Genomic DNA, 27167 nt, shown 5'->3' on the forward strand with positions numbered 1-27167 from the left:
CACATGGTGTCAGTAGTGACCCCAGTTGCCAAGGGATGCTTGGTATTTATTACACAAAAGCTGTGCCTACCAGCACACACACTGTGCACTCTTTGCTTAAGGTGTTTTGAATTCAGAGTCAAACTATGAAAATAAGGTGCCTTAGGGTTATAGGGCTGAGGTACTTCCTGTTGTTGGTCAATCTTTGAAAACCTGACCAAGGAAGTCAATATGCTTTGTTCTGAATTTATATTTCATACTTGTTTTCTGGTTTGCTAAGCTGGAGGCAAGACGAGTCACAGAAGGAGAAAACAATAGTGCAAGACTGCTGCTCATTATGGCAATAATTGCTTAAAAATTATTCTCCACAGCCTTTCATATCAAAGATTAGCACAAAAAACCACTTCTTTACCACTGCAGTTTCCATGTCTGAGGTTGCCATCTGTCTTGATTATCCTCAGACATCCTGCAAAACTCCTAAGCTCTCCTTTGTGCTTTATTGTGCCATGGAGCTACGGCACATGCCTGAAGCATATAACTGATTTAATTTTCAGCCCCTGGAAGAAAACATTTTACTGTTTGCATTCTTTAACAGGAGAATAAGTAACAGGGCTGGTTTGCCAGTGGGACTGCACTTGGGCTTTGCAGTTCCCACTGCAAGTTATTCACAGACACATGGATGACAGAGATGACAAAAATGTGCAGCTGAAGATGACTCTACCTGGTCATGAGGATGAGCAGGGAACTGCTCTATTAATTATAAATAATTAATAGTTGGAAATAAAACCTTTTGTAGTGTTCTAATTCTATCTCTCCAGGATTGCACTGGACAAGGTTTTTACTTCCCTGTCAATGATAATGGGAATAATTCCTTTGATAGAGATATCATCATAGTAAGTTCTGCACAAACATTGAACTCCAACAACTTCCAGGTTCTAAAAGTACGTATTGTCCTCCATCCCCTGCAACTCCCCTTACTCCTCTGCAGAGTACTGCCAAGTCTGTAGAACTTCTCTTTTCAAGTCTTTATCACTTGCCAGCTGGTCCAGTGAGCCACAGCCTCTTTAGACACAGCCAAACTCTAAGGCAGCAGAGTGCCAAGCTGGCAAATATGACTGTGGCTTTTCTGGTCTCTTTGCCAGTGCCTAGGATGGATGACTGAACTTGCTGAAGCCCTCAGGAATGTGTCTGTAGGATGGCAGCTATTGCTTCAGAGAACTGAAAGGACCACTCACACTTGTTGCCATTCAATCTCTATTCCCAGCCTCCATCACAGCCTTGGGGACACACTGTCCATTCTTGGACAGAAAAATTTAATTTAACTAAGCTTGCTGGAAAGCATTACAGTGGCTCTGTTCTCACAGTCCTTTGTTATCCAAGAGAAACATACAGGCTATCTCTGTCAACTTCCTTTCAAAAACCAGATACAGAACAATGCCTCTGTTTTTAAACTAACCTCAAATTCTAGAAAGGTGTGATTTATGTACTGTAAGTCAGAAAGAAGAAAACAGAAAACAACAGCACCATTCTGGGTAGACCTCTTGGGGCATGGCAGTCAACAAAACAACAGACATAAACCCAAACTAACAACTGAGAAGCACAAAGCACCTGGCACACTGAGAACACCACAGTACCTGCAGGGGAGAATGGGGAGCAAAGTCAGTTCGACAGAAGAGTTACTGTACAACAAAGATGGAAGGGACATTGCAGTTCTTCCAGGTGACTTGTGCAGTACTGAGCATTTTCCATAACACAGTGCAAGACCATCAACTTCACTGGAAGGATGAAGACTTTGCTCTTCCTTTCTTTCACCAAGTACAAAGCCAACAGAAAGGGAGAGGCACAGGAGGGCTAGTAAAACTATGCCCAATCTGCTGATCTTTCATCTTTCTTTCTATTCTATAACAAGAAGAGAGTGAAAGTTTATGTTTCTTGAGCAAACTGAGTGAAGCACGGTACAATATTTTCTCTGAATCTTTCTAACCAAGTCAGTCTCCAGGATGGAGGAACAGCAGCTGTTCCATAACTTGCAGCACCTGTCCACTTTTGGCTCTTCACACTTCTCGCATAAGAAACCTGCAGTCAGTTCCACATGCTGCTTCTCATGTAACAGAGCTGCTTTTATAGACTCATTTTTCAAAGCACTGCCCTTGAGTGGAAAATACCTCTGCTTAAAGTGAAATTTAGTTTTAACATATCATGGGATTAATTTGCTTTTGTTTTTCTGATTTTTTTTTTTTAATAACATAACTTAAACCAGACATCTACCACATTGGTCTCTCTTAGACAACAAAATACGGTTGCAGACTTATTATAAAGACTGCTAGTTGGGCTGGAGAAACACAACACTGCCATTATTTGCTAATCTTCACTCAAAGATATTTATGAACAACACAACAAAATTTGCTTTCAGAGAAATCACTTGATTCAGGAGATTCAATCAACACAGCTCCTCCCACTCCTACAGAATGCCTTAACTGTGGAATGCGTGTCCCACTGACTCACAGAAAATTAGCAGATCAGTGAAAACAAAGGCTATGCTACACTATGCAAGGAAGTTGCCTGCTGAGGTTGCCTAGCAGAGAAGTGTTTTATTTGATACCTAATATAGTTAGCTGCACACACTTCTCCATTAAGAAAATGAACCCCAGATAAAATTGGTTTTGTCCCGAGAAGAAAGCTTGAAACCTAAACTGAAATGAACCTTGAAAATTAACTGTATCAAGAATTAATAGGAAAGTATAATAGTGTACAGGTACCACTACCAGATATGGATGCTACTTGGTCTAAGGTCTACTAAGCAAGAAATGATCATCCTCATAACATGCATTCTCCAATTTGTGAGTCCTTTTCTGCTCAGGTTTGTGAATTGGGTGGAATCTGCAAGCAGCAGAGGACCAAATTTATTAACACACTATCACAAACACAAAGAAATACCTGCAACACAACACAAACATAACAGAAGTAGTGGTTGTTCTGGACAGCATCTGTATACAACAGTGCTCTTGGAGTGAACATTCATGGTCCATTAAAGATCCCATCCCAATAAAGCATCAATCCAAAGCTACAGAAATGAAAACTCTTCATCCTGAAGTGACATTAATACCAAGAGTGATTTAAGCTCCAGCTTAATATTGTAAGTCTGTTTTCAACTATTAATAGTAAAAGCACCACTGCCTCAGTAATGAGAAGGATTAAACCTCCCCTCTGAAAAGGGTATTCAGAATTTAAAAAAAAAAAAGCGCTGTTTAATAGAGGTATTACATTTAATATCTGCATGAAGATTATCAATGGGACACTATTATCTTGCATTCAATGAGAAACTTGGCACTCAAGTCTGGCACTAACTTTGAAAAGTCTGGTTCCATCTTTGCCAGCGCTTTCTTCACGTGACTGGGCACGTCCCTGTCTGCACTTTTCCCAAAATTGCAGATTTTTTCCTCGAAACAAATGTTCCATTGTTTTCAGAATTTCACACAGTATCTTACCCCAGAATCAGCAAACCTGAAAACTCCCAACAATCTATCCTTGTAATAGCTTAAATTCATGCACAGGAACTAAAATGTGCCATTCATTCCAGGCATAACAGAAATTGTTGTGCTCTTCCCAGTGGGTAACTGCATTGGAAGCTAGCAATGAATGGGATTAGATGGGATAATCACCACTAAAATAAGCAGACCCAGTGGCTTTATTGGGATGCTGTCCAACATGCCAGTAATTAATTGAATACAGGAGGTGACTAAGCTACTCTACTTTCAAACCATATAAATAAAATGCAAAATTAATTCAGACCGAAGGAGCCCACTGGAGCCAATGCACTTGCTAAGCTTTGTACTCTTTCTGCATTTAGGCCACAGTTATCACAGCAATACACTGAGAGAAACTGAAAATTTATTTCTTCATCTGCCTATTGTTTGGGTAGTTTGTGTCTACCAAAAGGGCTTTGGATAGCATCTGCGGTTCCCATTAGGTTCACAGCTGGAACAAAAAAATCCCTCATGACACTATAAAACAAAACACAGAGCTAATTCTGTATGGTTCTGCACTGGGAAATTCACTTTGCTTAACTTCACTTTGGGTGTTTGTTTGCTCGCTTCTTTTGTTTGTTTGTTCTTTCCTTGGGTTTTTAGTTTTGTTTTTCTTTTTTTTTTTAATTGTTATTATTTTTTAATTATGCTGGTTTTAGCTGGGGTAGAGTTAGTTTTCTCCACAGTAACTGCTATGGGACTGTGTTTTGGATTTGGGCTGGAAACTGTTGATAATTCAGAGATGTTTTAGAAAAGGCTGAGCAGCGTTTGAAGAGACAAGGCCTTTTCTGTTCCACACCCCACCCCACCAGTGAGTGTGCTGGGGGTGCATAAAACGTTGGAAGGGGACAGAGCTGGACCACAGCTGACCAAAGGGATATCCCATATCATATGGTATCACCCTCAGCACATAAAGCTGGGGAAGAAGCAGAAAAGGGAGGACGTTTGGAGTGCTGGTGTTTGCCCAAGGCACTATTACGTGCGATGGAGCCCTGCTCTCCTGGAGATGGCTGAGTCCCTTCCTGCCCATGGGTCATGAGGAATGACTTCCGTGTTTTGCTTTGCTTGTGCATGAGAATTTTGCTTTACCTCTTAAACTGCCTTTATCTTAACACATGGTTTTTGTCACTTCTCCAATTCTCTCCCTCATCCCACTGCAGGGGACAGTGAAAGAGTGGTTGTGTGGAGCTTGGTTGCCATCTGGGGTTAGACCATGACATTAATATACTAACACTGAAATAGCTTCAGGGAGAAAACCAAAAATTGTCTTTCTACAAGGTCATTAAGGCCTTCGGCTGCTCATATCAGGAGCAGTCCCCAGATTTTATTCATACATTCTGAGCCAGATCTGTACTTTATAATCCTAGAGTTTTCAGGTTACTATTTTTATGGCTCTGGTCATGGGGAACGAAGAGTTTGTTTTTGGGGGGTGAAAAATAGGATGAGACAGCGACACTGCTTTTCAAATATTATGTCATTCAAAAGAACTTGCTCTGCAGAGCTGTTAAGTTTCCTATTTGCTCGGCACTGAGTTACAAGAATTTGCTTTGCTTAACAACATCTTTATTCAAAGCTGTTATCTTTCAAGTAGAGTCTCAGATTTTTACATCTCAGTGCTCAGATGTCAACAGCAGAGGAAGGAGGTATGAGACTTGATACATTTCAGATACATGGGGAGTCAATGTTTCTTTCAAGGCAGCATCCTTTCTACCTCTCTGGAAGAACCTGTCTGTAGATCCATTGTGTTTTAAGCACAGGTAATACAGACACAAGAAGCACTGATCCCACATTACTTCCTGATACGTCAGTCTCTTCTGGATCTCTGCTTTCATCACTGCTCTTGCTAGCAGCCCAGCTTCTTATTTTCCCAATATCTAACAAAGGGAACTTTGTTCAGATCACTGCCTACACAGGAATAGTGAGGAAATATGAGCCTCAGCAGGTACCCCTATAAATGTTTCAGCAATGATGGTACCTCAGTGTAATTACAAGACTGCAAAATGCTGCTTTTAGTAGTCCTCTCATATCTGACACACTATTCTTTCTGTAAGATGTCAAGTCTTCTTTTTCTGTCAATTTTGCGGCATCTCTACGCTGCACAACAACAAAGGGTGTGCGGATCAGACCATCAGATCACAGCAATGTGTTAACTCTGCACGTGTGTGTGTGACTCTGTCAGTGCAGCAACTGAGAGAACGTTCATAGCTCAAACAGAGTGTCATCATGAAGGCATTCACTCCTTTACACTTCAAAAATAACTAGCAAAATTCATTTGTTTTCAGGGAATAGAAGAGAGAAAACTAGACTTTTCAAGGGTCAGCCTCTATAGTCTTTGGAGTCCAAATGACACTTTTTCATCTTTTTGTGATTCTGACTTTTAAGGGATAAGACTACAGCTCTCCATATGCATAAGGCTACCCTGAAATCTTCTTCAAACAAGATGGTATCTACCATGTTTTAATTTAATTAAAACAGAGGGGACCATGAAAGATGGTTCTTGTCAGCTCATTCTTGTCAGTAGCAGAAGAAGAAGCATTTACACTGTAAAGAAGAATGTTTCTATCTTCATACCCCTTTCTTTTCAGTGCTGCTTTATTTCTTCCAGTCTGGTTTTATTTTTCATCCTCTTTTCTTGGTCTTTATTAATTTTTCACACATAGTAATAATATCTCTTGCAAAGGTAGGAGAGCAGAGCAGAGAAGGAAATATCTTTAGATTTATCTTTTTAAAATACTGTTCTGGTTCTGATCTTCCTTCCATTTCACTGCTTTATTGCCACCAAATATTGGCTTTGTAAAAAGAGAAGTGGGAATTTGAAGTTAAGCTCATGTACCAGGGAAAGCTTGCTGTAAGATATTAGTAAGAGAAAATTGGCCCAAGGGTATTTCCCTAGTCGACAGCTGGCCTAGTTACCATGGAAAACAGAAGAGCTGGAGGGCAGGCACAGTAGGAAAGTGAGGCATAGACCTATGTGAAATTAGACTGACTTAGTTTGCAGAGGCTTGCTGAAATTAATCTCCTACTTCAGACAACTTGTTGCTCTTTGGTTGCTGGGAAGTAGACATTAAGTTTCATCAAGGTTTACAAGTCCATCTTAGCTCTGCTGAGACAAGTTCAGCTATGGGACCAGGTCTGAATAAACTCCTGAATAAAAGAAAATCCCTTTTAATGAACCCCTAACCAAGAAGGTATTACTTCTTTAACTTTTAGCAAGGAAATCTTACATTACTCTCTTCAGATCAAACTGTATAGTCTTGGGGTTAAAACCCACAGATTTTAATGTCAGAATAATTTAAGGCAGGTGTAAGAATGAAAATCCATCTTGAATTCCTGAATTTTACCTGATGAGTAACCTTGGCAAAATGATTTTATTTTTACATGTTTTTGTTTTCCCTTTCAAACACGGAAAAGATTATTTCTCATAGGCTTTCTCACAGGATGCTGTGTTTGTTTATAAGCTGCTCTCATGCCACAGAGGTAAATGCCATGGCAAATAGGTCTTTTTAATAACACTGCCACCTCCTTCCCATGTGGTGCTCATACAGCCAGCATTTTTCAATCATATGGGAGAAAATAACAGCCCCAGGCATTTTATTGCTCATGAGAAAAGCAGAATTAAGATTCAGTTGTTGTGATGGAATGTTCAGCTCTGGTTCCAAGATTCACAATCACATTTGTGAAAGTATTATTGCAGTAAGCAGATGCCATATTTCCATATGTCCTGAGTCAGGTAAAGAGTGGAGCAAGCTCTCCAGGGGCAGTTACTGCATTGGTAGAATAAATATAGATCAGCCATCTGACACAAAATGCTACTGGGACTTTGAATCTCACTGGCTTTGCTATAGGCATCCTTCTTGCACTCAAAGTGCTGTCCTCATGCTCAGTCCATGTGAGGATGCAGCTGGATAGTGGACTGAGGCAAAAAACTGAACTTTCCTCCCCTCTCCCACCACATATATGCTCTGTAAAAACCCCTGAATCAACCACATTTCTTCTTAGAAACTTAGTACTCTGCTGACTGACCAAAAATATGCTCATGCCGAAAATTAATATGGGTAAGAGCCCTGTTTGCTCTAACAGCAAAGCACGGGCAATACTCACAGGGTGGTAGCCATGGTGAGCCTTACAGAGCCCAGCAAATTACTGTTTAAACCACCTTTAAATTGCTGTTTTAAGAACTCCTGATTATAAAGGAGGGCAACAGCTGAAGACAGCTTGTGTCAGCTTTAAATTGATGAAAAAACTATATTAGAAAAAGGCAGTTCTTCAGATGACTTTCCATTTTCATACCATGACGAAGCAATGTCCTTCTGAGCAACACGCAGAACAAAGCACTGACAGTTCCAGAATATCTGCCACGATGGCTGCTGAAATTCATTTCAACAAACTGCCCTATCAACAAAAGCACATCCATGGGATCTGAGGGCTGGGTGAGACACTCAAAAGCTGGCTAAGCAGTGTCTAATAGGAAAGTTTAATTAATATAAGCGCTCCTCCTGATAGAAATCATCACACACAATGAATGACATTGTGAAGCAGGTTAAGTAGAAGAATAAATGGTGACTTCTAATATCAGACTCAACAAAGGAAATGCTACAAAAGCATTGAAATCTTGTTTACTGTTTGACCTCCTCCATGCCCAATGCTCACAGGATAATTATTACAAATGGCAATGCCCTCTTTCCCAGACAGAAACCCACTTCCCTTGCTGATGTACAAAGAAGGTCTTACTTTAGTTAAAAATGTATAATATGCTACAAAACTCATGATGAGGGACTGTTCTTTCGGTTAATCCAAGCCCATGAATTTGACTGTGGAAATCCCTGCTCAGTCCCTTCTTCATTAGCCAAGATGGCAGCTGCCACACTAAAGCTAATGAGCCTGATTAATATCAATGCAGTAAATTAAATTTTTTTTGCAGACATCAGATAATTTTGTTCTAATCCAGACATTTATACTGATTTAATATCAGCTGACATAACATCATTTCTCATTTAATACTAATTGAAAACTACTGGTTTCTTATTCTAAAGAGCATTTGCTGTCACATATAACTTACGGCTTTCTATAAAGCTATTTTTCAAACAATATCATCATGAAATTTTATGTTTTCTGCCTAGCTGCAGAACTTTTATATCCAAGCATGTGGTTGGTGATATGTGCAGAATGGAAAAATTGGGTAATGTCTCTTAAAGGTATTTATTTAACAATTTTTCTTCATATTTTTCATTATATATTTGTAAAAGGACTGATTGAAACAAATGAACAAAAGAAACAACTATTCATTTAAGCAGTGTTGAACTTAGCCCTCCAGCTATGTTTTTTTTTTCCTACTAAATAATTTTGGGTTTGTTCTACTTGCCTTCAGGCTTGGTTTCTTCAGATGCTACAACAGAAAGTGCATGTCCCTGCTGCTATGCCATTTGCTCATATTATAATGTAAAAAAATAAATTCCCTCACTGGTTACAATGGAATGCCAATATTTATATATCAAGGAAGTGACAAGAGTTAGGAGAAGCGTTCTGCATGCACAGCTGGGTGGAAGAAGCATTAACATTTGTGCAACTCAGTGTTTGCTGTGGCCCAACACTGCCATCCTTGATGGCAAGTGGAACCCCTGAGGCTGGACATGCCATCTGACCCTACTTGTCTGTCTGGAATCCTATGCTATGGCTTTCACCATGACACTTTTCTTTCAGCTGTAACATGACCTGTGTAGAACCCCACAGAAAGTTACTGATGGAAGTCTCCATCCAACAGAGGATACCTATCACAAAACTGCTTCTTTAGAAAATATGCTTTTCATTCTCAATCCTTCCACAGATGAGAGCACTCTTTCTGCAGGACATTACCTAAAAGCTGCCCTGATGGCTCAAGAATTGAAGGACCGTGGAAATGGAATCAGTAAAAATGCAAAGACAGAATTCATTTGTAACTCACAGAAACACGTAACAGTTGATGTCAGGAGGGACCTGTGGAGGTCCTCTGGTGTGGTCCCTGTTCTAACAGCTCTGTGTTTAGCTAGTTCTGAAACAGGATCAGGTTGTTCAGAGGGCTTGCCCTCAGCAAGGCTGGGAGAGTTCCTGAGACGGGGAAGGAACAGCAGTGCAACTTGACAGGATGAGGGAGTCCCCAGAACATGAGGCGGTTTCAAAAGATATGACCTAATGACAGACTGGCCTGTTGTTCATCCAGTAACATGAATAAACATGCCAAGAGCTGCATTTCTAAGTTGTGAACATCACTTTGGTCTGTCTTCAGTCCCATCAACTGCACTGAAACTGAAGGGCCATTTCTGGCAAGCACTTCTAGCCAGGGCCCAGCTGTCACAGGAACAGCATATACTTCAAAATTTCTGTGGTATAGATTAATTTTAGGGCATAAACAAAGACTCCACATGATTCTTTATACTGCCTAAAACATGTCAGTCCTGTATACAGAACAGCAGCCATTGGGGTTTGTCTATGCCACTGCCTGGACAACATTCTCTCGCGTGTTTGCAATGCACAAAATGCAAGAGCTCCTTTCTCTGAGCAAACAGCTGGCTATTCACTTACCACTATTTGGCCTACAGTCTACAGTTCTTAGTGAAGTTATGGCAGGCAAAGGACGACAGTTCAGCCAGAGCCAGGATTTGTGTGAAACAATCAGGTAGAAGTCTCCAGTGGCTTCTCCAAAAGGGGAGCTGCTTGTTTTCTAGAATCAATAACTTAGACTGAGATAGAAGCACAGAGTGGTTACATTTCTAGGCACAAGGTCTCTAGAGGAACAATGTAGCAACATAGGCAATCAAAATTCAGCACAGCTTATACTTGGGAATAATGCTTTCTGGTAGAAGTGGTTCCAGATGTCCCAGTTCTCTTGGGAAGTCACCTGAATGTAAACTTAACTGCTGGGAAAAAGTATTATTTATTTCTTAAAGAACACAGCAGAACTATATTACTTACAGTACTACTTATGAATGCTCTCCTCTTTCTTTTCTGCATCCTATAAAAACACTTTGCTTGCTATCCTTCTCAGTTCTCTCAGTGACCACTCCTCAGCCTGCCTAAAGCCTCTTTTGTATCACTTCAAACAGTTCCACACTTCTGTGCAGACACTGGGAACATTGTGGCAATTCCATCCTTTCCCAGCCCAGATTTCTGTCCCCAGGAAGAAGAACGGGGATCTTGAAGCAGAAGAGACAGAAATGCTTGCAGGGCCAGATGGAGGGGATTTCCAGTTTCAACCCTTTCAAACTTTGCACATTACATCCTCTACCCATTTCCAAGTGAATCTTGAAGAATCTTGGGAATTAAGCAGAAGGAGGCCTTGGGGGAACAGTTATTTTAATTTCACTGGATGACAGACTGTGAACAATTGCTGGGGGAGGCTGAACATGAAAACTGAGCACTTATATAAGGGGGGAAAAAAGAATTTATTTTTTTTTTTAAATCTACTTGGTTATAAGCCCTGCTACACAAGCTAGAAAAATGAAGCATAAGAAGCATAAAACAGGATTTTACTGAGAGGTATGTTGAAGGCCACGCTATTGTTTACACTGAAATGCTTAAGAGTCAACCTTTATGTCTAAGGATTCTAACTACATTTATTAGATGAGATGAAAAAGGAAATCTCTACTCATTTCTTAGATGAGATGAGAAAGGAAATGAGAGGGATGGTACCAATTCGAAAGGATCACACACCTCTGCATGTGCCACTGCTTTTTTATTCAAGGCACCATTTAATTTTTCATGCTATGTTAAATTATTTTAACACCTATCTTATCACTCTTTCTTTTTTTTAATGAGGAGGACTTTTCTTAATTTTACTAACAAGATGGTTCATTTACTTCAATTTATCTAGATCCTTATAAGGGAAGCAAGAACAGTAAGCAGTTTGGATCAGGTGGTCTCTAAAAGCCATCTCCTAAAACGTCTTAAAATTGGTCACCTCTGCAGTTTTCTCATCGTTAATACTGTTAAGAATACTATCAAAAGATGTTGGCTTTATTTTTACATCTGTTTATCCCCACAACAGAACCTGCACCACCCTAGGGCTGGAAACGTTCCATTGGGCTTTGCTTGCGTGGCTCAACCACGGCTCTTTGTATGAGGCCAACAGCCAGCACACAGTTTTGTTACTGTCCACTAAATCCTGAACTGAGTCGGAAAAAAAGTATGAATACAAAACAAATCTGCATTCACCATTTAAAATTTTCAGTGTAGGTAATTTGTATCAGCTTTTTGAAAGAAAGACAACTGAAAAGCAACAGCTACTCCAGCACTGAGCCTTTGATCCAATTTATGAACAAATAATTTCCCACATATATGCTGCCAGCAATTTATTCCACTTAAAACCAACCTTCACTTCATAACACTATTTTTAAATGTTTTTTTATTTCTTAACATAAACAAATGGGTTTTGCTCTCAAGTAACAGCCAGGAGTGAACAGCAGCCAGGTGACATACTGCACAGGTGAGATACCAATGGTATTTCATAAATCATTGTGTCTAAAAGATGGTATGTTTTCAAGCTAAGAAGTAAGACAATCTGTTAATGATTTAGGCTTGAGCAATTCAGACGAACACCAAGGGAAGAAGATGTGCCTGATACAACAACCTTTGTATTAGGGATTGCCTTAAAATAGGCATTGTGTGTCCTCTAAGGTGAGTTGAAAACATGCTGGTGACTTGCTTTTGAATGGATGGGATCATTTTCAACAAGGGGCAGGGGGGAAGAAAATAATTCAAAGTAGCTCAGTGTGGCATTTCCTGGGTTACCTCAGCCAAGAGTCTCTTTCACATACCCAGTGGCAAGCATAAGTATTAAGACTTTTTTTTCAGTTTCATCTGGTATTTCATATGCCATCTGAATGTCTGCATCTAAGCTCAGTGGTTCTGTGAAAAGCTTTGATTTTGATGAACATTTTTCAAAAGAAACCCCCCCCAAACCTTACTAACTACTTTACATTACTCTCAGCCACCCACCATTGATACACTATTGTGATAACCTCTCTCTGAATACCTTATGTGGGAATAGAGGCCTTTCAGAGGCAAAAGTCAATTCTTGGAGCCTGGATTTATTTCTGAAACAAAAAAATGTGATGAACTTTACCAAACAGTATTCTGTGTGTTTGACAGACACCACAGAGAAACCTGAAGAATGAATCAGCTGCCTGTCTTGTGACTGAGATGCCTACTGCTTGTATGAACTACTGGGTAGAATTTTACAGGCTTTAGATTTGGAATGAATCTTAATTCTTTTAGATTCACTGGTCACTTTCTCCTGTTTAATTCAAGGGCTCAACTGAGTGGGTTCTTAGCCAAGAAAACACTGAATGAGACGATGTGAGACAGTGGCCCCTTGAGTAATTATCTTACTTAAAAGTAGGTTATTACAACACGATTGCAGTGTTGTTCAAGCAGAAGAGCCATGCAAAGGCAACTCATCTGACAGTTCTTTCTTTCCTTTCTCAGTTTATTTTTAATTTGGTCGCTGTCCAAATGACAACATTATGATTACAGACTAATATACCACTGAATGTGGGTGAGCATTCAGAAAGTAATTAATACTTAGGGAAATATTTTCAAAGAGCAAGGATTTCATGAGTTTAATCCTGAAATACTCATCATCTGCAAACATCTAAAAATACTGAATTATAATAATTCTGCACTGTTATCCTTTTATCAATCCTCTCCCTCTCCTCCATAGAAATAGTGCCTTTTATTCTAGTTTATTGATTTATTTGTGTTTATTTGGGTTTGCATTAGGGAATTCCTTTCTCAGAAAAATTCCCCCAATTGAAGAAAAGTTACAAAGTAATTTTCTGATAAGTCATGTAGAACATGACTTATGTAGAACACATTCAAAAATGTCTAATTCACAATTCTGTTTATTTCTAATGTTCCAGTTATTTAGGCAAAGGCCCAAGGCTCAGTTTTCATTCTGGTGGATAATGATGACTAAACCTATAAATATTAACCACAGAAACATACAACTGACAGCAACATTAACATGACCAATAACTCATTACACTGAATATCCTGTATCCACTTGAAGCTTCTGTTTATTCATACTCTTCCCTAAAGTTCTCACTGACAGTGTTCAGAAACAGGAATGATTTGCAAAACTCCAACTTGTCACACAAGGCTGTGATCAATTGCCTAACTATAAATGAGGATCCAAACATATCTATCCAATAAAATCAGTGCCTGAACTGCATTTATTCAAGTCATGAGACATGAGCTTTGCAATGCACATTCAATGAAAAATGGATTGAAAACAACTCTCTAGGGCAGCTCAAGACAAATTTTGCCAGAAATTGGTTAAAACAGCTATAGTTAAAACACAAAAGCTTTCTAAGCTAGGAAGAGAAAAGGACCTATAACAGAACAAATCTAATAAAATGTTTTACCTAATCTGATGCAGATTTTGAAACATCTGAAGACTCATTTTGCATACAAAAATTGCCATTTATAGAAAAAAAAAGTACTTTATGCAAAGGAAATAATAATGGAATTGTTTCCAAACATTAACAAAAGGTAAACCCTGGAAGAGGAAGATTGAAATGCAAAGAACTTTAAAAATTTTTATATATTATATCTGAAAAATTTGAAGTGAGGTATCCTTTCATTGTGTTTCACCTCAGCTATCAGAGTCAGGTACTACCACAACTCTGCAGCAGAGAAGCTGCCCACTGGAGGACCCTTCTCAGCTGCAGGATTGCTCTGGGCTGCAGGGGCAACATTTCCCTGGTGAAACACAGCACTAGCTGCTCAGCTGAGAATCACAAGAGGGTCTCCATGCTGTTTGTTTTCCAGCTGAGACTTTCATTCTCCAAAATCATTACAACATCATTTGGGAAATTTGCATCATCTTTAAATTGCAGCTAGTGTTATTATTTATGATTTGGACATATCAGATTACTATAGTTGGTCCCTCAATATTGGCCTAGCTTAATGAATCCCTAAAGCAAATTGCAGTGTAAAGACACAGCTTCTGGGATTACTTTCAGTCATCTTTTTCCAGCAGTCTTTTACACTATAATATAACAAAACAACTCCACATCCATCAAATTCATGATTGAAAATTATCCATTTGAAGTTACAGACTCAGATGAATGTTTTGTCAAAAGTTTTCCTGATTTATTACTACTCTGGTTTACATCCCCAAACGTTCCCCTGGGATGAGCAGAGATTACACGAGGTATCCGTCAAGAAAGATTTTGGCTTATTGTTTTGTTTTCTGAAAGATGCAACAATAAAAACATTTTTAATGGAAAAAAGATGAAAGGCACAGATGAAAGTTGAGTGTGACATCTGCACAAAGCCCAGCTCTGAATCCCTTCCTCAGCAACAATCGCTCTGCTTCCTCAGTCCTGTTCAACACACAGTGAGTAATTACAGTCCATCACATCCCAGCATCAGAGGGCATTGTAAAAGACCACCAAAATGGTCTGTGCAATCCTTCCTACTGAGGATATCCAAAATACAAGCCCATCTTTCATATGCAGTTGCATTACTGGAGGGGTTATGACAGATACAACTTGAACCTTGTAGGGAGTTTTCTGGCATAACTGAAAAACTAGATTTGTCAGACTCAGCATTTTCAAATGTAAAAGGAGCCAAAGCCCAAACAAATCAGACAAGTCACGTTTGGAAAAACAATGCACTGAAAAACACTCTCCTTAGCGCGGTCTTACAAATCAAGAAACAACTAAAAGAATTAAGGCTTTTCAGAATTCTTCCACCTTTTCTAGTTTATCTTTGCAGTTCTAAGTAGGTTCACTTGTACACATCCATAGTGGTGTGTTTTTTCATTCCAGTAACAGGCACTAATAACTGACATTTACAGACTTTATGCTGTGCTTGACAATCTTAATCCTCCTTGAACACGACTTCTGGCATGGAATTTTCTCTGTTCCAAAGGTGGGACACACAGAGTTATCTCTACGTTCAGCAACTTAGCTAGTGTAGCTGAACATGTGCCTGCACAAATACAATTAATGATGTTAACAATCATGCCTCACTCCATTCTCACCTTGATATATGATCACAAGGGAGCTTCACTTCTTCCTTTTTGTGCTTGCACCTGATTTGGAAAAACACCTAACATTCCTAGACTTCTAGACATTCAAGAACACATTCATTCTACTAAGAATCATTAAAATAATTTAAAACAGACACATGCACAACTATGTTGTTTATGTCCTTTGTCAAGGACTCACCAGATTATCTCATATTAACTAAATTACAAAAAGGCATAGCTTTGATTGCTTTATTAGTTTTTAAACAGCTTCCCTTTTCAAAAAGCTGTAATTTTTAACAGCATGGGAAAACTAACTCCCTCTTTATATTCAAAATGTTAAAATGCCATATTCAGATTCTTTGTTAACCTTTACCAGTAGTTTTTCCAATTTAATTTTTAATTCCTTGGAATTTATTTTCCTTTTCCTCCTTTTTTTTTTTTAATTTAAAAGTTTAAAATGTTATTACTTGAGTCAGAATATGCCAGAATATTTCATTTGTAAACAGAAATCATAGCATCTGCAACGCCTAAATGTCACGTGCAAAGCCATTTAAATTAAATAAGCGAACTCAGCTCTAGCAAGGCAGTTCCAGAGAATAACTGCCTGAATAAAAGGCTATTACAGTCAGTGGAAAAAGTCTCATGAACCGCAAAGGGGCATAGATTCAGACTTCCCTGCTTTGTATATAGAACAGTAGAGACAGCAACTTAAATTCCTGTTAAAGGGTAGAACACCTGACCATGCACCTGAAGCTTTGCCTGTATCATTTCTAGCAGGCAAACCACGCCAGTCTGTCCTTTGGAGTATGTTTAGAAGATTAAGAGAGCCATGGAGAACCTCCTGGACCTGGAGTCAAAGGGTACAGAAGGAGCAGGGCGAATTCCTGTTGGAGATGGGCTAAGGGACGAGACAGAGTTTAGTGAGTGGAAGGAAGAAATCTATGAAGACATGAACACTACTAATGTCACCGAGCCAGCAGGACTGCCTGATGGACTGTGATTGGAAAGCCATGTGGCAAAACCTAATGTTAGGCTGAGGCCACCATTTCATGTTTCTCCTTCTTCACTTTGTGTTCAGGGACTTGCTCCTAGGAGCACAGTAATAGTTATCTGACTGGGCAGCATACGGTGGGGTAACTGTCCTAGCCAATCCCATTAACCCCCAGTTATGTAATGGTTGTGTTCCTCCCCTCTGATTGTGTCACCCTGTTGCCTACCCTATCACTTTCCCCAGTTTTGCATGCTCCTCCCTAATTCCTGAACCTTCCCTTGCCAGACCTATAAAACCCCTCCATTTTGTTAATAATAAACTGTTATGTTATACTACACAAATGGCAGGGAGATTAAGAAGCTCAGGGTCAGGGTTATCCACCTTGCAGGGTCCACGTGAGTGTGCAAGTATGGGGGGAGCAGTGTTGTAGGACAGAGCGTGTCAAATCTGAAGCACTTCGGCCCATCTTGTCTTTTAGGGATGGTTCCCAGGGTGAACTATTCCCAAGCCACATTCCAGTGCTATCTTGAAAAACAAAGCAGTCCAAAAAGGGGCCAGAGAGGAAGGCAGCTGTTAGGAATTATGGCAGACCAAAGGTCTAGCACTTGGCCTTGCTCTGCAGTCCTCTTTTATTGGGCAGTATTGACAGACCCACAGCTAGACACTGACAGCAGCTAGTAGCTGCTTTTATCAATGCCAGCTGTGGGCAGTTCACTTCTCTTTCTTTAGATAAGGCAAAAAGTGAGGCTAAAATACTGGGTTTTTTCTTAAAATCTCAAATGTGTTTAATTTAAAGTAAGATGTGGTTTTGTTGATTTAAATGTACCGTTTTCCCACTCAGTCTGTAACTACTGAAGGTCAAACCCAACAGTTATGTTACTTCTTTGTGCTTGCTCACAAGAAATCTCTTTCTTTCATTTGACACAATTTTTTTTTTAACTGGAGTCTGAGAAAATTGAAAGTCTGTAAATTAGGAAACAAAATAATTATCTGTCTGTTTTTCAAGGCAATAATCCAAGTCCCACATGACTAATAATGAAGCACTTAGTACAGTAGACTGTTGAATCATTATCTCACAAAAATAATGCTCTAATGGTGCTATTTACTATACACATAAATTGCTACAGAAAAAAAGGTCTCCAAATGACTGGCATTTCATAAGTAATACTTATGAGTTCAGAACTAAAATCCCTAGGTGTGATCAAAAGTTGGGATTCTCAGCAGTCCAGAACATAATAATAATCACATCAAGTACTCTGAATCCCAATGAAATTTATAATCATCACTTGGTTGAATCAAACATAGACTGGCTTTCCATAGTTTTAAAGTTTTATATATATATATATATATATGATTAAGTTATTTTTTGATTCTGATCAGTAAGAAGGACCAAATTACCACAAAACCAAAACAGATGTCTTTTGTATTTACATTCATGTCATTTTAATGGGCTGGGCTTTTCAGCGTGCTCTGCACAGCTATTTAGGAAATTCATTTCATAATTAGGAGACTTGATAACTTCTGACTGTCAGAGAAAGACACCATAATCCAGGAAGAGGAAGAGCTGGAGGATGGCTGCTTGTTTAATGTCCAGATAATTAAGTGTGTTGGACAGATGAGTATCTGCTTGATTTATCCCTTCTTTTGAAATCTTTAAATAAATTGTAGTTAACATAGACCAGTTCTGACAGTTAAAAGTATATTTCCTTTTAGAAAATATGAAACAATAATCTATTGTTCCAGTGCTGGAGTGCTAGATGAAACTAAGCAGTAATGATTTTGGAAGAGAAAGTATTGAGGTACAAACATCCTAATAGCAGAAAATGTAACTAGGGTATTTTTAAACTTTAATACATTGCTGGTGTCCTTTTTGCTTCTTACAGGGTTTTTCAGATAGAAAAAGAAATAAAAATAAAATATTATATTCTAGCTGTGAAATCAATAGTCTGATTCACATCCAGTGTGCTGGATTCCACTAAGAGTTCCCTTTTAATCTCACATTCCTACTCTACAACTTCTGGACTACAAAAGATAGAAGACTACTCTCTTTTCTCTCGATTGCCAGTCAAAACGTAGTTGGGAAATGCCAAAAACTAGGAAAGTTCTATGAAGTTTTATTGACTTTGAAGACAAGCTACAAAGGGACATTTTGCCTTCAGCAAGGTTTTCACCTGACTTTTTCTTTTCTTTAGCTAAGCACACCAGATTTTCATGTTCTGGTAGAATGTACAAACACTGTACTTTTCCATGACGGTGGAACCTATTTCTTAGTACCACCTTCAAGCAGCTGCCCCAGATCCTAGAGGACACCGTAATTCTCCCCGTTATTCAATCCTCCTGTGGAAGGCAACCATCTGTGAGACACACTCCTGGACACCTGCTGCCCCAGCCAGCTGTTCCCATTCTGCGCTGCAGCTGCCACCTGTGACAGTAGCTAAAAGCCAAAACCGCTCAAGCAGGAGGGAAACCGTCTGGCAGGCTGCCAGAGACAGAGGGGTGCAGTAAAACTCCAGCACAAAAGCTGCCATAAACCCACCTGTGTGTGAAACATCAAGTCACGAGGAGATAAACAGCGACTTTCAGCAAGCAGAAGGGCCCAGAGGGGCTCAGCAGGTTTCTTTCCCCTCCAGCAACTTCTGGGCTTTGCTAGAACCAGTTTAATAACTTGTCTCTTAACAGCTCCAGGGAATGGGAAGACTTGTTCTAGCCTTCTCCCCTTCAGGAGCTCTGATAGGAAAAGACCAGAATCAGAGAGAATGTCTAGAAGATAGTGTGACAGTTCTCCATGTCTCATGGATATTAAGCACTCTTGAAATAAAACTGAAATGGGGTTTAAGTGGTACACGTGTCCTGTGCTGGCACTGTGTGTGCATGGGAAATTTTTAGACTCCTTGGGACGGGAGCGCATTCAGAAGAACCAAAGAGGAGCTGAAACACTGATGGATGCAGATGGCCTAAATTCCTCAAGAATTTAGAGGAGGGGAAGTCACACATGATAAGAAAAAAACACAAACAAGCAAACAGCTTGTAAGATCCTTTTCATTCTCAATAGCAGAATTAATAGAACAAATTTGCAGCAGACACAAGCAAAGAACAGACTGAAAGCATCCCGATTTACAATAGATGTGTCCCAAGAAAGAATATTCTCTCTGTTCTGTCCCCCTTTGGCAGTGATTGTCCCATAAATTTTAAATAAAATGTTCAAACAAATTTATGCTGCTCAATGGAAAGAATTGAACAATTTGCTATCCAACATTAATATTAAAAATGTGATGAGCTGATACACCATTGCTGGGTAGCTGCTTATCTCTGGTCTTCAGGGAAATTGAGTCAATTTTCAATAGCTGACACACTATTATAAATAATATTTGCCACTAAAATAAGTTAGTGTTGACAGTCACCACCATTTCTAGTAACTAGTTTCCAGATTTACAATAGTGTTGCAAAACATGGAAATTAAAATCAGTTGACTTTTCCCCCGTGGCTCTGAAATCACATCACCAGTTTTCTGGTTTTCCGAGTTGTATTTTGGGCAGGTACAGTGTACACACTGTTGTATTATTTAACAGTAAAATGGTAATCACAATTAAAAATAAATATAAACTTCTTGCTAAAGTTTGTTTTTACCACTTGCTTCTCAATCTCTAATTTGTTACTGAAACAGAATGCAACATTTGAGAATAAAATGTAACCTAATGTCATTTCTTAAAAGGAGTTGTGTGAGTGTACATGCACATGTGTTCTCCACATTATTAATTCATTGAGCTTCTGTTAAAAGTCTCTTCAGAGGTAAGTGGAATAAAACCTCTGTTTTCCCTTAGTTTTTTCATAAGGACTGAAATTCAATTTGGGAAGGAAAGCCTTTATTAATAATTTAAGGCTTTATTAATAACACCCATGAAGTTACTGTTAAATTTTGTTAGTGAATTTATAGCTTGGGAAACTGCCTTTTAAGTACTGGAACAGGAATATAAGTAATTGCATAAATTGGAATGTTAGGTAGAAAACAATTTACTGCTGAAGAACATGGTAGAGCACAGTAATCAAGAAAATAAAAGAGTATATTGTGATGAGCACAAGTAGCAAAATTTTAAGAGATGTGTGCCACATTTAAGTTCGCAGATTAGACTGAAGTATTTGAAAAAACCCACTAAATAAAAGATATACTCAGCATGAACAGGCCTACTACCAGTTCAGAAGCAGAAAAGACAGTGAACCTTGAGAAATAATCTACTTGATGTGGGTATCATCATGCTACATATTAAGCTATGTATAAAATAAATGTATTTTGCCACAAAAAATGGCACTGTGTCAGATAAAGATATATATTATTCAGGATGGAATATCTGCTCTGTACTACCCAATATTATAATATTAGAGATCTTGAGTAAAATTTGTGGAAAAACAGGGATCTACACGGGTCTACACTGCAAAGAGGAAGAAGACCACAGTCACTTAGCCATTCTTCTACTGAGAAGGAGAGGCACAGGCAGGCAAATGATGTTCCCCTTTCCACTGAACCCTAGACTAATTTCTAATTGCACAGGAAAACTACCAATTCTTGGGACATATTTAAGAACTCCAAACTGGACATTTTATGTCCAGTATGACTAAGTCTAATATTAGCAGAAATCATCTTGGGCATATTTCAGGCACCGTCAGAAAAATACCTTGTTAAATGTGGTTCCACTTAATTTGACAGATATGCTCATTAGGCACGTTATTGTTATCCTATTCATTTCAGTAAAACAAACCCATTCATAATTCTGTTTTATCCCCACTAACACTTCCAGAAATTGTGCAGGTATGAAACTATGATCTATGCTCTTCCTGACCCCACACTTCATCAACCCAATGACTACATTTAAAATTGCTGTCTTTCCTTTGCAGGGAGGAAAGCTTTTGCTTTAAGGGCTGTGAACCAGTTGAACTGTAAATGAAAGCTCAGTTCATCCATCATTACTAAAGATGGAAAAAAAGAAAACACACAAGAATTTAATTTTCAGATCACAGGGCAGATGTTCAGAATTGTCAGAAAGCCACATTCTTATTCAGAGAGCCTTGAGATAACAGCACAGCAAAGAGCATAACCACCTCATGCAATAATACAATTAGAGGGCTCCTTATACTGTATCCTTAGATTATATCAGAATAGGAACTACTGGAAACTCTACCATCACAAGTCAGACTCAGATGCAAAGAGGTACAAGAGATACTGAGACACAAATGAGAATTCTGACAAATTCAGGAGATGTCAGAGCAGCATCCTTTATAAGTAAGCCAATACTGCTTAGAGCACAAATTTTAAGGAAGACTATTTGGCCAAAAAATGCAGAAAAATACCAATGAACAGAAGCTCCCTCTTTCCCTCCCACCCGGGGCAGGATGAAGGCAGATATAAGTAGGTCTTTCATACAATTCACCCATGCCCAGTACTAAAAGTGGAATAAAAAGGGGACAAAACCCTACATTTTCTGTTAATTTTAAACCAAAAGAGAGTTTTTCACCAACAGAATAATGGATAAATTTCCCTGTGGTAGAAAATTACTATGGTAGCACTAGCAAATGATCTTACCAGTAAAGTTGATGGGCTACTTGGATGCTCTGAAGGGAACGATTCAGCAGGAGTTTCACTAGAGGGCTTTCAAGACTCCACTCAAACTTGAGTACCTTAAGAGATAAATTGATATCAAGAATCAATTTTATGCTGGCTTTTGTGTCATTAAAAAAAATAATCATAAAGGACCCAGTGCTTAGCCTGAATGAAGCAATCAGACATACAGAGTTTACTCTAGCAATGGAATGGGCAAAGAAACTTCAGGACACAAGAATCTGCCACCATCTGTAAGATAGGCAGAGACCATCCTGATTCTGGCTGTGTTAACATGTATGTAAATATGCAGCTTTTCTTCCCCACTTAAAACTATCAATGCTGTATTTAATTTTTTATCTACTTATCTGGTTTGCAAAATAAATATTTGTGAAATAGAAGCTGTGGAAGGTGAAAGGTGAAAGGTCACATTAGTGTGTGAATGCTGTAAAGCTGTGAAGGTTCCACTGCCTCACAGTAAATATATTCTTACATGCATAAGTAGATATCTATCTATCTATACACACACCACAGACACACAAAACACCCTCTGAAAAACTGCAATGTGGAATAGTAAGTCATGCTTGTGCACAGTGTTATGAAATAAGGGAATAAAGCTTTCAAGAGTTTCTGCTCAATTGCAACACGGGACCTCCTCAATCACCAAGTGCTTTGGAAGCAGCGAGGCCACAATTTCCAAAACATTAATTTCCAGTGAAATGCAATGTACATCTCTAAAGAGACAATTCTACACCCAAATGCGAATGCTACTCTGTTGTTGACAGTGATTTCCTTGGTATATTTATAGTATTAAGAAAACTGTGATTTGTGGCAACACCATTTGCTTCCTTGAGTGCAACGAAGCCCTGCCACCTGCTTTGGGGATGAGAGCATAATTTCTACTGTTCAGATGCACTTTTTCATATTTTTTTTCTTTTTTTTTTTCTTTTTATTTTTCATTATCACTTGAAAATACCTTCATGTAGTACGTAGCAAAGATCAACCAAGCATGCCATAAGAAGCAGAAAACAGTCTATACCTCAGCCCTGTTTTTAATTCAAGAATTGCATCAGGTGACCAGCATTTCTTATTTACTCATCTTACAATGTATCAGCCCACCCGAAAGAAGCAAAAGCATTTAATGAAGTTATTGATCAGGACAGGCCATTTCCTTGGCTATCAATTTCCTCCTTACCTGAACCAGCTGTGGGAGATATTCTAACAACTCATCCTTTGACATATTTTCTATTTGTTGGACTGCTGTTCTGCGAATATCTTGATCCGGAAAACTAGAGCAAAACAAATAGGTATCATTAAGAGCTACCGATCCACTGCAACTCTACTGAGCTCTCACTGATATAAAATGTTAGAAAAAATGGTTTCCTATCAAAATGGAAAGGGAAAAAGATCAATTAATTTGCTTTATTGTAACAAGAGTCAAGAAACACATCACAGATAACTTAATTGGATTGACTGTTACAGTGCCATACAGGGGAAAAAACCCCAACCTGATCTTCAAATACTTTTTTTAATTTGAGCTACCATGTATTGTAATTTCGTGAAATATGAAGTACAATACAGATCTCTTGCTGCTCTTACCTGAAATAGGAAATTTCTGTGCCATGGGAACTTTAAGACTTCTTTTGTTCTGAGCAACAACAGAAAAGCTCGAGATTTCCCATACCAAGAGGGTTCATTTCAGATAATTTTTTCTAATAACAGCTCATCTGGATTGTATCATAAAAATATCAAAAATGCTTTTTAAACAGAAGTAATTTTGCTACAGAAGTAACTGAAAACACAGGTTGGTTTTTTTAGTTTTATTTTTTTTCATGGAAAATTTAGTAAAAACCCAACATCTTCCCCCAGAAAGGCTCCAAGTCAGTGAAACAGACATTTCTGATGGAAAAATGTTTGAGTTCTCAGCATAAGCTGTATTCTCAACCAATCTGGTTGAAACCAGAGTGGCTGTTGCCTCATATAGATTTTGTGATGGAGAGCTCTCACTGTAAAAAGGATAAAAGAAGAAAACATAGTACAGCAGCGGGGATAATGCAGAGAAAGAAGCCTGGATAATATAAATGGTAAAAACATTTTTCTTTAAAAGAGAATGAATTTTTGATGCAATCTGACGGATTGAAAATGGTTCTCAAGAGAACATTTTCTCTCTTTTTAGAGACAAAAAAATCAAAAAGTGTACAGTATCTCTTTTAACATCTGAAAGCCAAAAAATAAGATTTCGAGGACTTCTTTTGAAAATACAAAAAATTACTGCTACCTTTTCACATTCTGCAATTATGACATTAATCATTAAAGGTGGGACCCAATGATCTTGAAGGTCTTTTCCAACCTTAATCATTCTATGGCGCTATACATGGAGAATTTCAGGCACACAGAAGTTGCCTGGATTGCTTCAACTTCAGCGGGTTTGCTACTGTTCTGCTTTCACTAGGAAAAGAACAGATTTGCTTTTCTGTGTGTGTCTCCTATGTGTTGTCACCCTTATCTGTGTATCAGTACTTGCATGTTGTCCATTGCCATCCCAAGAATCTTTTCGGTCTTCTCCTGAAGCAAACTGGAATTGTTCACAGGGACCTTCCAGTTACCAGAGCTGCAAGAAGGATCATCTCTGCCTAAGAGGCAAAGACATCTTCAAACAGCACCCCAGTCAATTGGATATTGTTCAGAAGAGCTGGTGGGCTTTGCTCCAGTTCTCTGAGGGCAAGCACCTGCCCCCCAGAAAGCAGCAAATCCCTCCCCTCTGAACTGAGATGGCTGTTAGGGTCTTTGGAAACACCTCTGATTTGGCAGTCTATGCACACATAAAAATGATGACTAAAGGACCTGGGTTATCTTGACAATTTACCCTGAGGAAAGTCCTTTGAAATCAGAACCATCATGCGTGCCAGAAGATGTCACAGGCCAGCAGTATTATTGTTTCAGGAGCTCAGCACAAAACCAGACCGCTCTCTTCCCACCTTCCCATCCAGCACCTTTTGTCAACAATATACCCAGTAGAAACGAAAATCAGAAGTGAAACAGAGGAGACAATACAATATTTGCAGCAATGACTGGTCATTGCTATCAAGATAAAAAGAGAAAAAATTGCAAAGCTAAGTGCTCAGCAGTACAATGGCACCTGCTGCTCGAATCTTGAGCTTTTAAGTTCAATAAAACAAGCTGATGCAAAGCAGTATGTATGCTTTGATCAGTGAATTAACTACAGGCCATCAAATAAAAATGTGGATATTTTGATTAAAAAAAACAAACGGTGAACAGTTGGATTTACTTGAAAGGCCTGGTTTTCTGGGCTGCAACCAGCTGCCACCTGTAGCACTTTCAACCCCCCTTTTAACAATGCAGCTCAGGTCTGGTTTTATTATTTTGTTTGTATGTTATGGTATACATTTGATGATGTTTCCAATACACTTCATAATTCTTTGTATAATGCTGAGAGGGCCTTGATGGGGAGAGGAGGAATACATTACAAATAAATTATCATGATAGACCCAAATTAGCATCTTCTGCAAGGCTTATTTTCTTTTTATTTATTTATTTTAGGCAACCTACTAGGAATGAGAAGTTGTTACTTTAATATTCACATGGCTATTTAGAAAAAAAAAAAAGCATATTTGAAGGAGGTCTATATGTTAAAAAAATAATCTCTTTCATATCGTCTTATTTTCTAATTATGCAATTGCTCCAAAGGGTGGTGTGCCAAGCATGTGCACATAATATGGAAATTAGTCTTTCCTTTCCCTTCTCTCCTAGTTCAACAGGCTACTGAACAGTGAAATACACTCTACAGAGGCACCAAGTCAAGTAGAAAAATGTTATTACTTAGTTACAGCTTGTCCTTACTAGCAGCCAAAATCTAAATATATATGCAATGCTATAATGAGGGAAACTCTTATTTTTTCCAGCTAAACAAAGAACAACAAAATTATTTTAATCCCAAACTTTCCAGAAAATTCAAGAGCTAACATTTGAATATTTATTTAGAATTAGTTTGCTGCAAGTCAAAACTGGGGCTATATCTAAGATACCAGAGGTAGCACAGGGAGATGTGATTAGGATAATGATGAGCTCAAACGCATGGGCACTGCTATTAAACATCTGCAGGGCAGTTTGCTTCAGGAAACACGGCTCTTGTCACTCTTCTTGAACAAGATTTTGGTGATTCGTTGGTCCTGGTTACTAAAATGTTTGTTTCAGCTTGTAAATCTCCAGGTCAGCCTGAGGATTAGTTGAGTCTTTTTAACAGAATGGGCAGTTACCACATTTTTTTAACTACCTGACAATCTGTTGAACCCTCCATCTAAGAGCCACAGCTCCTTTGAATTTCGGTGTTGTTCAGGGCCACAGGTACAACAGCTAACAGATACAACGTTTAATTTGTATTTAAATATTGTGTACAAGTACAATATTTAATTCTATTTGTTTTACCCCTTACATTTGTATTTGAGCAAAAGTTTATCATCCTCAGAAATATTAGAATTGTGGCAAATTCTTAAAAACTCCATTAGTATTACATGGTGCTTATGCTATTCATGTTTACATACATCAGTTTATTTGCTAAAGCCAGTAATAGGGTATGGTCTAGAAGCAGATCTGAGTAAAAAAATCTACCCTTCACATGCCTGGAAACTATGCCATCTTGTAGGCTGGTAATTAATTAGGGCTGGAAGGTTTTTTTTCCCAGTGAATAATCTTGCAAACATTTGAGTTGCATCAAATCTGATTTTAATAATCCATAAATGGCTCTTGATTAGAGGACACAATTAATTGATTTTTTTGGCTCTGTGACTCAATGCAAGAGAAATCCCTTCAGGCTTAAGAAAAAGAGCTTCATAGTTTGTGTATTAGAGGACAACTTTCCAGGGCTTTCTACAATGAATATGCAATTATTTAAACCTACTGAAAACTCTTGAAAGCAAAGAAGTGAGATGACTTTTTGACAACAAATTCAGTATTCCAGTCTTTAAGGGTACATGCCCAAGAAAGAGGAGCTCATCTGTAGCGCAGCTTGTTAACATTAAATCAGTTTTGCAAAGGATTTGAACCTCAGAT

General features: G+C 38.6%; 1 protein-coding gene across 1 annotated transcript in view; it reads right to left on the reverse strand.

Annotated features, from left to right (window-relative positions):
* PIK3C2G (phosphatidylinositol-4-phosphate 3-kinase catalytic subunit type 2 gamma) overlaps nucleotides 1-27167 on the reverse strand; it is a 195708-nt gene that overhangs the window by 85471 nt on the left and 83070 nt on the right. The window contains exons 16-17 of the mRNA XM_050324986.1: nucleotides 23293-23386; nucleotides 22083-22177 (exon numbers count right to left, since the gene is read on the reverse strand). Of these exons, the coding sequence (XP_050180943.1) occupies nucleotides 22083-22177; nucleotides 23293-23386 (189 nt within the window). The remainder of the gene's footprint in view (nucleotides 1-22082; nucleotides 22178-23292; nucleotides 23387-27167) is intronic.

This window comes from Myiozetetes cayanensis, unplaced genomic scaffold (genome assembly GCF_022539395.1).
Source record: "Myiozetetes cayanensis isolate MyiCay16 unplaced genomic scaffold, myiCay2020 scf3, whole genome shotgun sequence".
NCBI lineage: Eukaryota > Metazoa > Chordata > Aves > Passeriformes > Tyrannidae > Myiozetetes > Myiozetetes cayanensis.